Source organism: Mchenga conophoros, linkage group LG16 (genome assembly GCF_057382185.1).
Source record: "Mchenga conophoros isolate Kocher_MC1m ecotype Shallow Benthic linkage group LG16, M_conophoros_male_GT1.1, whole genome shotgun sequence".
In the NCBI taxonomy this organism is placed as follows: Eukaryota; Metazoa; Chordata; class Actinopteri; order Cichliformes; family Cichlidae; genus Mchenga; species Mchenga conophoros.
In genome coordinates, this window is record NC_140541.1 from 18359046 (window position 1) to 18372449 (window position 13404).

Consider the following 13404-nt stretch of genomic DNA (forward strand, 5'->3'; position numbering starts at 1 on the left):
AGGTTCACCTTTTAGACATTTCTCTGTATACAGCATTGTAGAATGTATAATTACTGACTGGCTTGCCATTCAGCGTTTATACTGATGAACCATACATAGGAACCATTTCAAGGACAACCTACTACTGCTATTTTCTAGTACTACTATTTATGGGGTATTTCCAGGTTTAAATATTATTTTGAGATCCTTCTTGCCAAAGTAAAAGCCTTTCTCTTTGCAGCTTGGTGGGTGTGTTTTGTTTTTCTTTCTTTCCTTAACTTTGAGGCCACAAGAGCCCTGAAGAACTCAGTCGTGTTTCAGTGCTTGTTTGGAGTTTTGGAGGTTTGCAAGCAACATGAACCAGTTGCCACTGGCACCATAGGATGTTACTGAAATATTTATCTGAGGAAAGACTTAAGAATTAGAGAAACGATCTTTTCTTAATTCTATACATATAAATATATATATAAACACTTGTAAGATATTCATATTTTATATTTGAACCAGTATGTTACCAAGACTGAATGTAGTGTTTATCATACTTCCCCCCCCAGAAAAAAAAAATCTCCCCTAAGTTTTCTTTTCATTTTTTTTTTTATTAAACTGTCAAGACCAAAAAATTTGAGATGGAGCTCGAGATGACGCCTCGCTGAACCAGCGACGTCTGTTCGACAGGAGGGGCTCGCTCAGGCGCTCCTGGCAGACAGGTCCTGTGGTTAATAGGAGACTCTGAAGCATTTGATCTTAATCTTTTAATAGATGTATAAATATATATATTTGGTTGAGTTGTTGTGGATTTGATTTGCTGTGCTGTCTTTAACAATCATTTGGTTTTTTTAATGTATTACTTTATGCCTTTAATTGTTTTGTATAGTGTGAGAGGGCAAGATCACTGGCTTTCTTAGTTTGACAAAGAAGATTAACATTATCATTTATGCCTTATTGTTACGTAGAAGACATGAGCATTGTAGCATTGTTGTTCTGTATGTGTGTGAGAGTGAGAGAGAGCATGGGCACCCAGCTCACCTGGTGCATTGTTTTCACTGAAACAGTACAGTGTACTCTGGGCATTTTAGAGCGTGGGACGATTATGTTGCTACCTATGGTTTTTAGGTGCGACTTAGACAGGTAGGAGGATATACCTGTGAGAAAAAGCTTTACTAATAATTCCAGCAGGCAGGTGTGTTTGTGTGAGTGTGTCATTTAAAGAGAGGCCAGGGAGGACAGTCTGCAAACCATTTTGGTGCATCTTTCCCATCTTCCAGCAGGTGTTTAGACTGATTTTTGAAAAAAAAAAAAAAAAGGGTGAGACAAGAGGACTTTGTTTTGTTTTGGGATTTTGTTTGAAGTTTCCTGACTGAGGGTCTTTACAAATTAACTTCAAGCTTTAAGCAAGCCACTGCCGAGAGCCAAGCCAGCTTTCAGTTTGTTTGGGGTCCGCTTGGACTCTCACGAACTGTCTGCTTGCCACTGGCTTTGCTTGTGAAGCTTCGGTTTCAGGTGATCCTGAGATTCTTGCGGATCAGCTGTGCATCTAACAGACGGTATGTTGACCCACCACACTGGTTTGCTGAGAGTTTTGGTTTTTTGTTTGTTTGTTTTCTCCTTTTACTAAATGTCAAAGGTTGCGTGGCGCACCAATAAGGCTAAAGGAGCTGTTGTATACCTCATTTTTAACTCAAGATTGAGTGAAACCTGCTTTAATCTACTTATGAAACAAATGTTTTTAAAAATCATAAAAAAAAAGACTAAAATACACCAACTTGTCAGTGGAGAAGCGTGTTCATACCTGTACTTAGTGAAGGGTTGTGGAGCCGCCACAAGAGGGAGACGAACTACATACCAGTACTCACAAAGAGGTGTAAACAAGAGAAGGCATAAAAGGTGAATCTGTGTGTAACAAGGGGCAAACATCTGCTGCTCTTCTTCCACAATTTCTTGTGCACTGAAGGATTTCATTCATGAAAACGTGAATTTTGATGAATTCTATGGACACCCCCCACCCCACCTTTTTTTTTTTTTTTTTATTTTTTTTTTTTAAGTTTGACAATCTTGCTTTATTTATTTTCTCACTCTTGGCTTGGTACAGGTATGTGCACTTCTTCCCACGTGATGGCTCGCCGTCGCAGCCCGCTCTCGCTCCCCTGTGGTACCAACGATAACCAAAGAATTCTTACTAACTTGATTGTATGTGATCGACGCCGCCTCTCGCCCATCCCCGCCTCACTGCTCAACATCAAATCCCAGCTGCACGCCCCTCGATTCGTTTGTAAAGAGGTTGTTGTTTTGTTTTTTTAAAATTGCATTCGAATGTGCGTCCGGCGCCCCCTTCGACGCCTCTGCAGTGGTTTCAGTGCCTGTGGGCGGGGATCGGAAGGGAGGGGTAGCAGGGGCCGGGCGGGCTTCGCCGGCGGACACGAACCGATGCGGTGGTAGCTGGGTGATGTTTGTTAATACACACTGAGGGTTGATCCTGTGCACACTGTATCTGCTCAGGACTCTGTATGATTGTCTGTCTTGAGCGCTGTTGTCGTTTGGTTGGTTGGATTGATGTCCCACCCTCCGTCGTTCCTTTCTCAAGGACTGCGGCGAAAAATGCTATTCCTGCCTCTCAGTGCGTCTCTCTTCCTCATCTGTACACTGTAGTCCCAGGACATGACCCTGTTGTTGTCTCCAGGAATACACATCCTGCATTCGCTAAAACTCTCTGCTGTGTCCCCTTCCCTGTCCTCCTCCTCCTTCCTCTCCCTTTCATCTGCTCTCTTCTTTGACTCCTCACTACAGACTCTGATCAGCTGTGACACTATGCATCATGGTCCTTCACTTTGCATGGACTGTGTCCCTCTGACTCAGACCTCCTGGTCGGCAGGGCTTCAGTGACACTTTGTTTAATGCTTTACTCCAAGTGAGGTTGTAGGACCTCACAAGCGCTATCCCAAAGCAAAAATCCAAATATTTAACTTTTGACAAATGCAGATACCAAAGATATCTCTCTGTCCTGTGTGTGTCTCTGTTGGTTTCTCTCTCTCCCTTTCACCCTGCAGCATGTGTATTAAGAGACAAACCCAGCACTGGCTTTAAAGTCCCAGCCTCAGTAATTCCAAAGCTTAGATGTATATTTTGGTATATTTCTGAGAAAAAACTTGCGTGAAAAAGCGTCTGTTCCTCGTTTGTTTGTTGTAATCTCTTTTCTGTCACAGCATGGAACTAATTGCAGAACTGTCTTACTCTTGGTAGGTTAAAGATATAGTATTTTTGTATGTTTTTGGGTGTGTTATATATATGTACGTGTGTGTGCGCGTGTGTGTGTGTGTGTGTGTGTGTGTGTGTGTGTGTGTGATTATCAGTTCACAGCCCAAGTGACCATGGCTTTCAACAAGAGAGAAATAACTTAAAAAAAAAAAAAAAAATCGCCAACCATGTACATATTGTGTCTGTGTATCTCAAGAAATGCATTCTGTAAAACATTTCACTTTGGAAGCTTGGGCTCATCTAAAGGAATGTGTCCCTGTTTTATTTCCCTTTTCTTACTCTGCAGTCTGATATTAATTGACTTCCAGGACTCGAATGTAATGAGTTTTGGTTTCCATTGTGGAATACAACACTGAGGGACACTGCTCCGATCTAAATACGACAAAAACGACAAAAAAAAAAAGGCCTCCAGAGATGGCGGCATAGAGCTGAAAGATTGTGTAGGAGTTTTAAGTATGTGAATCAGGATACATAGTAGATTTTGATGCATTTGTCTGCTGTATTTTTGTTTTTATACACATATAAAGATAATCTTTTACTGTAAATGTACAGTTCTCTTTTGTTGTAAACATCATTAAACCATTTTCCAAGTGTTTTGACATGTGCTTTGTCTTTTATTGGGATTAAATGTGCAAATTTTAATCATTATACATCAGTGCCAGACAGATTTTGCTTCCATCTATACAACATTTAGGACAAAGATTTCAAAAATTGATTTGTTGGTACACTTTGGTTATAACGGGATGGACATGGTCAGTAACAATACTCAGTCTCTGCTGTTTAAATGATGAATGCCAAGTTGATGCAAATATGCTATGAAGTCGTCCCATGCAACATATTTAACCTACCATCTGAAGTTGTAACAGAAATTGAGACTCCTAAGACCACTTCCTGGTCTTAGGAGCAGCAGAAGACGGTGTGGTCTTCTGCTGCTGTAGCCCATTTGTTTCAAGAGTCTTTGTTCAGAGATGCTCTTCTGCATACTTTAGTTGTGTAACAAGTGTTTCCTATCCCCTCACTGGATATTTTCTTTTTCATCTCTGTAAACCCTTGAGATGTATCTGTGAGAGAATCCCAATACATGAGCATTTTCTAAAAACATAATTCAAGCAGCCAAGTATTATAAGTAATATAATTCGCACTGATCTGCTGCGATATAAATCCACCGGCTTTGGCAGGTCGTGGTAAGGGGATGTCCAGTCATCTCTGGCTTCAGTATGTTGCAGATTCTTTTGGCGCTGTGGGTTGCAAGGTGGAGCCTCCATGGCTCAAACTTGTTTTGCAGGAATAGTTGAACTGATTCAGGTTTGATTTGGATTCAGACTGCAGTTGGACTGACATGGGGGTGGGCGGCACTTAGACAACAACAATATAAAGTCTGGTCAGAGCCCAGCAGAAAGTTGCATTTTAAGAAGACTGTTGATGATATTCCCTTTATCTGTCTGCTGGATTTACTGTTGCTGATAACTGTTTAGCATTATCAGCTGCTGTGCAAGTACAACTTTAAAGATGTAAAAATGGTTACATCAAATATCTGAACTCATAAAGAGTTTGTTTTTAGCCTTAATGTAGGGTTCTTTGTTAGTTTTTATTGTATAACATGAGAGAAAAGCTTATCACAACATAACACAAATACAAAGTGACTACAAACTATTTTCTCTGACTAGACATTTAATTTAGAAGCAAATCCTCATATCTGAGAAGCTGAAGCCACAATTTTATTTTATTTTATTTCTTGTTAGTTTAATAAATGACTCGAATTGTGTTTAGTAACACTATTGCTGATACTGTAGGATGTCAGTGGGGAGACAGAGGAGGAACAGGACGAGGAGATGAGGTACTGGGAATCAAAGACTCAAGGGGGTCCCTCGCCGTCTGCAGTAAAGAGGTGAGAAAAGGTTAAAGCGCCACGCTGATGGGACCTTCAGTTCTCCTAACCGAGAAGAGTCTGCACAATTTAATCCATCCGCTGTGCAGATCAGTGATTCAACATGTAAACTCAGGCAGTTTATCATCACAAGGTCAGTAGGATGCTTTGATTACATGGTGTCTCCATATCAGGGGCGCCACCAAGAGGGGGCCACACCCCAAAATTTGTTGGCTCTCTCTCTTTTTGTGATTGTTAGTGTTCCTCTTATTAACAACACAAATATTTTAGAAATCTGTCAGAAATCCATCAAGCATTTTGTTCAACCTCTAAAACCAACAGTTCTGTCCAGTAATGCAGGTAAATAACTGTATTTTAATTTTTAAAAAGTGGTTTACAATTTTTCCCTTTTTTGTACAATAGTAAATTTGAAAATTCATTTACAACAATCATAATTATACTTTAGCATTAAAAATATAATTTTGATTAAAGTGCTTGTGCAAATTAATTGATTAACCATTACAGAAACATGAAATATGATTTTTGGTAATTATCCATACTTTTAATTTACAGCAGCTGTGGCATAAACCTTACACTGGGTGGTGGTCTAATACATTTGTTTTCACTTCAGATCCTTCCAACTTTTCTGTTTCAAATTACCCTTTCTCTCTTTTTTTTCTATTTTTTAAAGTTTCAGCATCCTGGTCTTGCAGCAAACTTGTCAGGACTTGAGCAATACAGGTTATTGATACTGATGTTTTTAGCAACACCTGTGTGTTTTTCCTGCTCTGGCAAGTTCAAACATCTGCTGTTTAAATGCCTACAGGGCCCTCAGCATTGTTTCTCTTCTGCATAGAAACTGAAATTTTTGCAAGACTCTTGGAACCATGGGGATATGAAATAAAGCAGAGCGACAACAGCACTACTCTGAGGACAGATGCTTTACTGGTTAAATATTTCTGTCAAACCCTGTAAGTAAACAAACTTTCTTACCTCAGGTTTCTTTTTCTTGCCTGCTTTTTTCTAAAATATGCAAAAACAAAACGAGAATAAAGGCACCAGAAAATGTGAGAATGTGACCATTAAGAAGTTTACCAACAAATGAAGTGTCCCAAACCTTTCTTTTTGATGGGTCAAGCACCTCGTAAGGATCAGCATCTTTTGGTCTCTCAAGTTCCTGGACATAAATGAAAACAAATAACAATAATAATACAAAATTATACAATCCAATCTGTGGAGTCAAACATGATCAGGTCACAGAGCGGTTGGAGCTGTAGGTGAAGCTGTCCTTACCTGATAAATGCCATTTTCTTCCTGTTATTCAGCAAGAAGAGCACAAACATGAAGTGAAGCTTGAATGCACACACATCCTCACACACATTTATTTAATATCATTTAAACAACAGTTGAGAAATATTCACCACCAGCAGCAACTGTAAAGCATAAAGACACCGAAGAAAATGAAGACTTACAGTGACTCCCACAGATGGGCCTTTGGAAAACTATAGAGAGAGGCAAAAAGGACAAAAAAGTACAAATAAAATGTAGCACAGATCAATCTGATATAATAAGTCAGTTTGGCCTATCAGTGGCGATTAAAAAGACAAAAAATTCAGGCTGTTTATCTGTAATTTCTTCAAATTGTGACTGAGGCAATTTGTTACAGAAAGACAAAAACCCTCACATTTAGTGAGATAAATGCTGTTAAAACTTCTAAAACATCTTTTCCGGGGTGAAGATTAGTTATTTTATATCGCTGTTAAAAATCTAAAACTGATATATTTGAAAAATTGTATTCACTAAGTTACTTATCAGAAGAATTTGTCAGATTAGAGAAGTAGAAAATGTTGCACGGTTGGCCCTGCAACACAAATGATTTGCACTTTGAAGTCATTTAGTTAATTAATTGACTATTAGGCTGCTACAAAGTCACTTTAAACTAAACTATCAAGGTATTAAATATTGTTACGCTTAGTTCTTCTTTTTATTTATGCACAAAAACACTTATTTCACAGGAGAGAAGATATTAAATATTGACTAAAAATAGTGTTTATTTTTAGTCTAAATTTTAAGTTTAGACCAACCAGACCAATAATGTGCATGTTAGGGTTGTTTTGCATGACGGGTCAAGACGGGAAAATTTCTACCTCGTCAAACTTCAGGGAGCTCTTGAGATGTCCTTTGTATTTTATGAAAAGGATGATTCGGGGGAAACGACAGCGCTCTTTATCCTGTTTTAAGAACTCTACACACACCACAAGCAGCTGACCTTTACGCCCTGCTAATCTGCTCTGAGTAAAGCCATACAAATATTTTAATGGTGAAGATGCAGTACTGTAAACTATTTTAAAGACAAAACCAACATATGAGTTAAAAAAAAAAAAAAAAGGTTCTTAATTCTGAATATTTGTATTATCTAAAGACGTCACAGAATTGAAACTGTTTGTTAAACAGGTTTTTTAAAAAAGTGATGTGACCGGTTTTAAAGTTTTTCTTGCTTTAGAGACCAACAGGTGATTTTAGGTGAGAAATTATCATTACATTCAGGATATGAGTGAGCTAATTAGTATTTCTGCATACCACACATCCTCGTTATATGCTTTCTGAAGCTAATAATAGGATGCAAGATAACACTGAGATGTGTCCCTTTCCTCTGGACTGTTTTTAATGAAATATTACAGATGAATAGCTAATTGCTCATCTTTTTGTGTGTGAAAATAAGTGACACATACAAATAAATCAAGACATTGATGTACAAGCTAAATAACAGTGGCCCCCGTGTTGATCCTTGCGGGACTCCAGTGTTGCAAGCTCTTGATTACAGCAGCACATTACTGATCCAAACACACTGGTTACAATCTGACAGATTTTTGCACACTTTACAAAGTAAAGAGTGGATCATGTTCTGGATTGGTATTCAGTCCCATGATGTTTTTCTGCATGCGCTGTAACCACCAACTTTTACATGGGCTGCTATAACTCACCTTTTCTCTAAAGAACAACCCTGTGACAATGATGCAGTAAATGATCAGAAATCCATCCAGGAAATAGCAGATGACTGGTTCAGTGAAAAAATTATCTGCAGAGCAAACAGAGAGAGAGAAAAAAGAAAATTTTCAGCTGATGTTCGGAGTAAATAACAAGTTACTTATAGCGAAACGTGACTGAGTTCTGGGAAGAGAAGAACATATTTCAGTGAAAAGGGAAATTTTCATCATTTAATTCTGCTCAGCAGAAAACCTCACGTTACAGGAGCACAAAGGCCAAATAATATGACAATGGAGTAGAAAAAGAAGATTTTACGTGAAATAAAAACAGAATCTGATTGCATCTAAAGCCATGTAGTGCTGTGTGCGGAAATATCTCCTATTTGATAAAAGATCATATGTGTTCCAGATAGCGGTGCATAAGAGATGAGAGTTACACACAGCACTGAGGAAACTACCGATACTGATCAGATTTTCATTTGCAGTAAATCTGCATTCTTACATCATGCGTCATGGCTCTGTTGTTTACAGAAGCTCATCTTTCTGCCACTTCTCAAGTCCAGCTGAAGTCACCCTGGATTTTGTCGGCATAAAGTTTTAATCCCTCGAAGCAACTGTTTCTGTTTCCTTGAGTAATTTTTGTTCAGTGTACGTATTACATCACTGTTCACTAAAACTGTAGGTTAATTGTTTATTATTCCTTGAAATTATGCCTTGTTTTTTCATGTAAAAGATGCCCAGGTACTGTTTTCTTATTGTAAAAAAATCCCTTTCAAATGTTTCACTATTTGAAAAAGTAATGAGGTGAGTCTGAAGTATGCCAATTCTCATCTGCACACTAATAAAGGAGATATCTAAGAAAAATACTATGGTGAAATCATATTATTGCTGGAAAAAACAAATATCCAGTAATGCAAGTGTAGCTATAAATTGTATTTTATTCTTAATAAAAAAAATATACTCAATAAAACATATATTTTTTATTTTTTAAATATTTTATTATGTTTAAATATTACTATATTGCTTACTTTTTTAAATGTGTGTTTATATATTTTATGTAACAATATTATTAGGATACATAAAAATGTAATATTTATAAGTATTAGTTCATTGTTAGGTTTGGTTAGTTTCAAAATTTTCTTTATAAAATTCACCTTTGGCTCTATTCAGGGAGAAACCAAAGGACGTCTGTACATATGAATCCGTTACATGGTGCACAAATGTTGTGGAAAAACAACAACATTATCTACAACATTTGTCGTGAGACAAATGAGAAAATTGAGTAAGACCCCTGAAACAGGAAATAAGAAACTACGTATATGCAGCTTAGCACACTGAGTGTCTTCCTGTCTGCACGATGGGCTGCTTTGAGGTTTTTGTGAGGCTCATTTATCACAGAGTGCGGTTGGAACAGAAGAAATGTTGTGAGAACGTAGCCAGTGGTGGCGATTCACTGAGGCTGCAACGTCCTCATCAAACCTCCATCACTGAGAGCTGCTTCAGGATGTAGCTGCTCTTCTCATCTCAGGCTATTTTTATACTTCTAAACAGGAGATCTGTAAAAGTGACTTAAGAAAAGGAAGTATACCGTTTTCACTTACCATTTAAATTTGCTTTATTTAAAAAAAAAAAAAGTAAGTGGGTTGAACCTTGTTAGGAAAAAGATAACATTTAGTTTATATATGATAAATTTAGAAGCTTTAGAAGCATCTTTAGCTTACGATAACCCTTAAGAAACCAAAATATAAAAAAAACAAACATATTATGAATAAAACAGGTTATTTATGATTTCTTTCTATTTTTATATACAGAAATGCTTTTTGCTCTGTTTGTATTTATCATACCTATACTGTTTCTGCAATCCATTTCAAATATTCTAAGAAGCTCTAATGTTATTAGTAATTGTGGATTTTTAGCGATTTTTATACATTTAACCAAACTTAGCCTTGTCGGTTGATTTGTTTTCACTGTCATTTTGGTCATTAAGTGTCTGTCTCAATGCGCTGCTTTACTTCTTGGTGGCATAGATTCAACAAGGTGCCAGAACCATTCCAGAGATTTTGGTCCATATCACTCTCAGCTGCACATCCGTGATATCAAGCTCCCATTCCTCTACGCCCTAAATGTGCCATACTGGATTGAGATCTGTGGAGGCTGTTTGAGTACATTGTCATGTCAAAGAAACATATTTGAAATTATTTGAGCTTTGCGACGTTTTTCTGCTGGAAGCAGCCATCAGTAGACTGGTATGCTGTGTTCATAGAAGGATAGACGTAGGTCAGCAACAACACTGTTTAAACAATGCTTACTCTGCACCGAGGGGCCAAAAGTGTGACAAGAAAATATCCCTCAAATCATTGTACGACAAGCAGCTTGAACTGTGGATACACAGCAAGGCGGATTAGCAGGATTCAAGTTGTATGTGCCAAATTCTGACCCCACCATTCCAATGTTGCAGCAGAAATCGAGACTGATCAGACCAGGCAGTGTTTTTCCAATCGTTTCGAAATATTGTGCACATGACCCCATGTGAAATGTAGCATCCGTTTCCTGTCATTAGATGATGGGAGTGGCACTCAGTCTGGTCTTCTGCTGAAAATTCAATGTGTTTTGCATTCAGAGATGCTCTTCTGCAAACCTTGGTTGTGATGGGTTGTTGTTTGAGTTACTGTTGACTTCCTCTAAGCAGTCTGGACATTCTCCTGAAATTCTGACATTTTCACCTAGAGAACTGCTGCTCTTCTCTTCCTGACCATTCTCTGTAAACCCGAGACACCGAGTTTCTGTGATGTCATTAGCTGATAATAAGTAGTTGAACAGGTGTCGCTGACAAAGTGGCTGGGGTTCATAAATGACCTCACTCCATCACTTGTAATGTAAATGTGTTCAGACAATGAGCATATTTACTGTTGTGAGAGAAGTTTAGAAGAACATTTTCTTTTATCTGAATTTTTCTTTACACTACAATCTCCTTTTTTAACCTTCATGGTTCCTCTTTAACACTCACAGTGCCTCAATGGCATCGACGGCACCTCGTGTGATAGGCCTCATGATTCAACAAGCACTAAGTCACTTAAAAATGAAAAATATCACAGTATAGTTCCTTACTTTCTAATAAGACTGTAAACACGTTTCCTGTCACCTATAGCGGCACAAACACATTGGCTCAAAGCTTTTTCTTTTTTTACTCTTATGACGCTAAGTGTCATTTCTTAACCACATTTCAAAGGGTGGAAACTAAATGCTGGATGCCCTCTGATGTCTTCTTTTTTTATAGCCTTTACAACTCTGAAGGCATCAATTAGTTCAATTTTAGATCCTGCTGTTTAGAGGAGCCCAAGGTTGTTAAGTGTTATTAGGAACTTATCAGCTCTGAAACTGGCAGCAGCTAGCAGAGTCTTAATGACTCAATTAAGACCTAACGACTTAATGAAGTTCTCAGTGTTTTGTTTGGAGTGAGGGTCATTTTTATGGTCCGTTTGGGGCGAGGGTTCTATTTGCTTGTTTTTATTTTGAAAATATATTTTTTTTAAGCCAAATTTTTTTACGCAGCTGAATGAGAGAGGAATCAGTCTTCATGTCTGACTCTGAAATGTAAAGACAAGGATGTTTACTTCACAAAAGCTGTGCCCACTGAATCCTCTTAATGAGGAATGTGCCAGTAATTTTAAATTCATGCGCCGCAGCTGTTGTTCCGACTCTCAAAAGTCTTTCAAAGTCATTCAAATTATGTGGGCGATGTTACATTTCCAAAGATACCGCAAAAGTCAGGTTTAATTAAAAAAAGAAAGGAAAAAAAAGCAGTGTTAAAATAATGCACAAAGGTACGAAATATAATGAGTGAACTATTTGAATATTTCAGCGTAATAAAGCTTTAATGAAGAGCTGGAACAAGCTGATGCAAAATTAATGTGCTGCTCTATGAGACGGATCATTTTTCTACGCTTTAGGGTGCTTAAAGGGGAAACAACAGGAGGAAAAAAGCATGTTAATGGGTTAAAGTGTGATTTGCTGTTATTATCGCACTATATTTTAAGGGAAATAAAGAAACGATGCCCTTCAAAGGGTTGCATGGATGTGAACGCAAAAAAACTAACAAGTATGCATAAGAATGTGTTGACACAGAGGCCATTCTTTACATTTCTTTACTGCTGTAGGAGTCTTTACTGCATTCAAGCGTACGGCAAAAAAATTCTCCCGTAACGGTTTCGCATGCATCAGCTGGAGGATGGGGGGATTATTTATTCATGCATGCTTTTGTTTCTCTAATGCCTTCATCACGATGAATCTGACTGAAGCACAAGACAGCACTTGAAAGCGTTTGTAAAACTGTGGCATAAAAGAGAAAGTCTGGGAAGCGTCAAATTCACGCAAACATAATCTGCCTATAAAAAGTCCATAGAAGAGCTGCCCTGTATTTATTGATGCACGGAGCAACAGGTAAGTCATTCGAGAGAGCAGGGTAAAATGCAAAAGGCCAATGTGCTTCTGCAGCACGTACTGTCCAAGAGAGTTAAAAATGTTTATTTAGTGTATTTAAATTTAACTTGAGTCACTAGGGGACAGCGGTCGTGTTAGTCATTCTCAACTACTTTGATTCAAATGTTCAGAATATGGACAGATATTTTTAGAATATTGAATGGAAAATACAAAAGTTCCCTCGTGTTTAATTTCCTTAATGTGTAAGAGAAGCTTAGCTACTTTTTCCATCCAACATAAAGCTACACAGTGAATATAAATCTCCTCTAATCATGACTCACTGCTGCTTTGAACTGAAACACTGAAAAAGTGATGACATATTTTGTCCCAGTGTAGATGCATTTCTCCAAAAGCTACCAGATCCTCAACTATGAATGTAAATGTACATGTGAAAAATTGTTGTAGGTTTACAGCTTTGTTGTAGCAATGGTAAGAATTTGAAAAATGAAATAACGCTTTAAGATAAATGTTAATGTTTTAAATAAATGGTATAACTCAAGTAAAACCACTACAGCGCATGAATAAATGTACTTACTGAGATTTAAAAAAAACAAAGAACTGTGTTTAAAGAATTTCGTTTGGAGGTTTTTAATGCCAGAGAGCTTATGTTTGTCTTTTCAGTCAGATAGACAGTTTAAGCTTCTTTTTTTCACATGCAGGAAAATCATTACATTATTGTTTTTTTAAAGCAGCTGTTTTGCATTTGTCTGACTTACCAGAACAGGAAACAGGCACCGCTAGTACGGAAAGCGCAAACACACCTTTCCCCAGTGTGTCCATGGCTCTCTGTCTGTAAAAACAAGCCTATCTATCTTATGACAGCTATGCTTCTGGTTTCCT

At 37.7% G+C, this 13404-nt stretch overlaps 1 protein-coding gene across 1 annotated transcript in view; it reads right to left on the minus strand.

Annotated features, from left to right (window-relative positions):
• Positions 1-3729: 3729 nt before the first annotated feature.
• LOC146556568 (T-cell surface glycoprotein CD3 zeta chain-like) overlaps positions 3730-13404 on the minus strand; it is a 9714-nt gene continuing 39 nt past the window's right edge. Inside the window, exons 1-7 of the mRNA XM_085248794.1 lie at positions 13281-13404; positions 8083-8177; positions 6571-6600; positions 6392-6412; positions 6216-6275; positions 6092-6121; positions 3730-5106 (exon numbers count right to left, since the gene is read on the minus strand). The exon at positions 13281-13404 is cut by the window's right edge and continues 39 nt beyond it. Of these exons, the coding sequence (XP_085104920.1) occupies positions 5029-5106; positions 6092-6121; positions 6216-6275; positions 6392-6412; positions 6571-6600; positions 8083-8177; positions 13281-13344 (378 nt within the window). The 5' untranslated portion in view covers positions 13345-13404 and the 3' untranslated portion in view covers positions 3730-5028. The remainder of the gene's footprint in view (positions 5107-6091; positions 6122-6215; positions 6276-6391; positions 6413-6570; positions 6601-8082; positions 8178-13280) is intronic.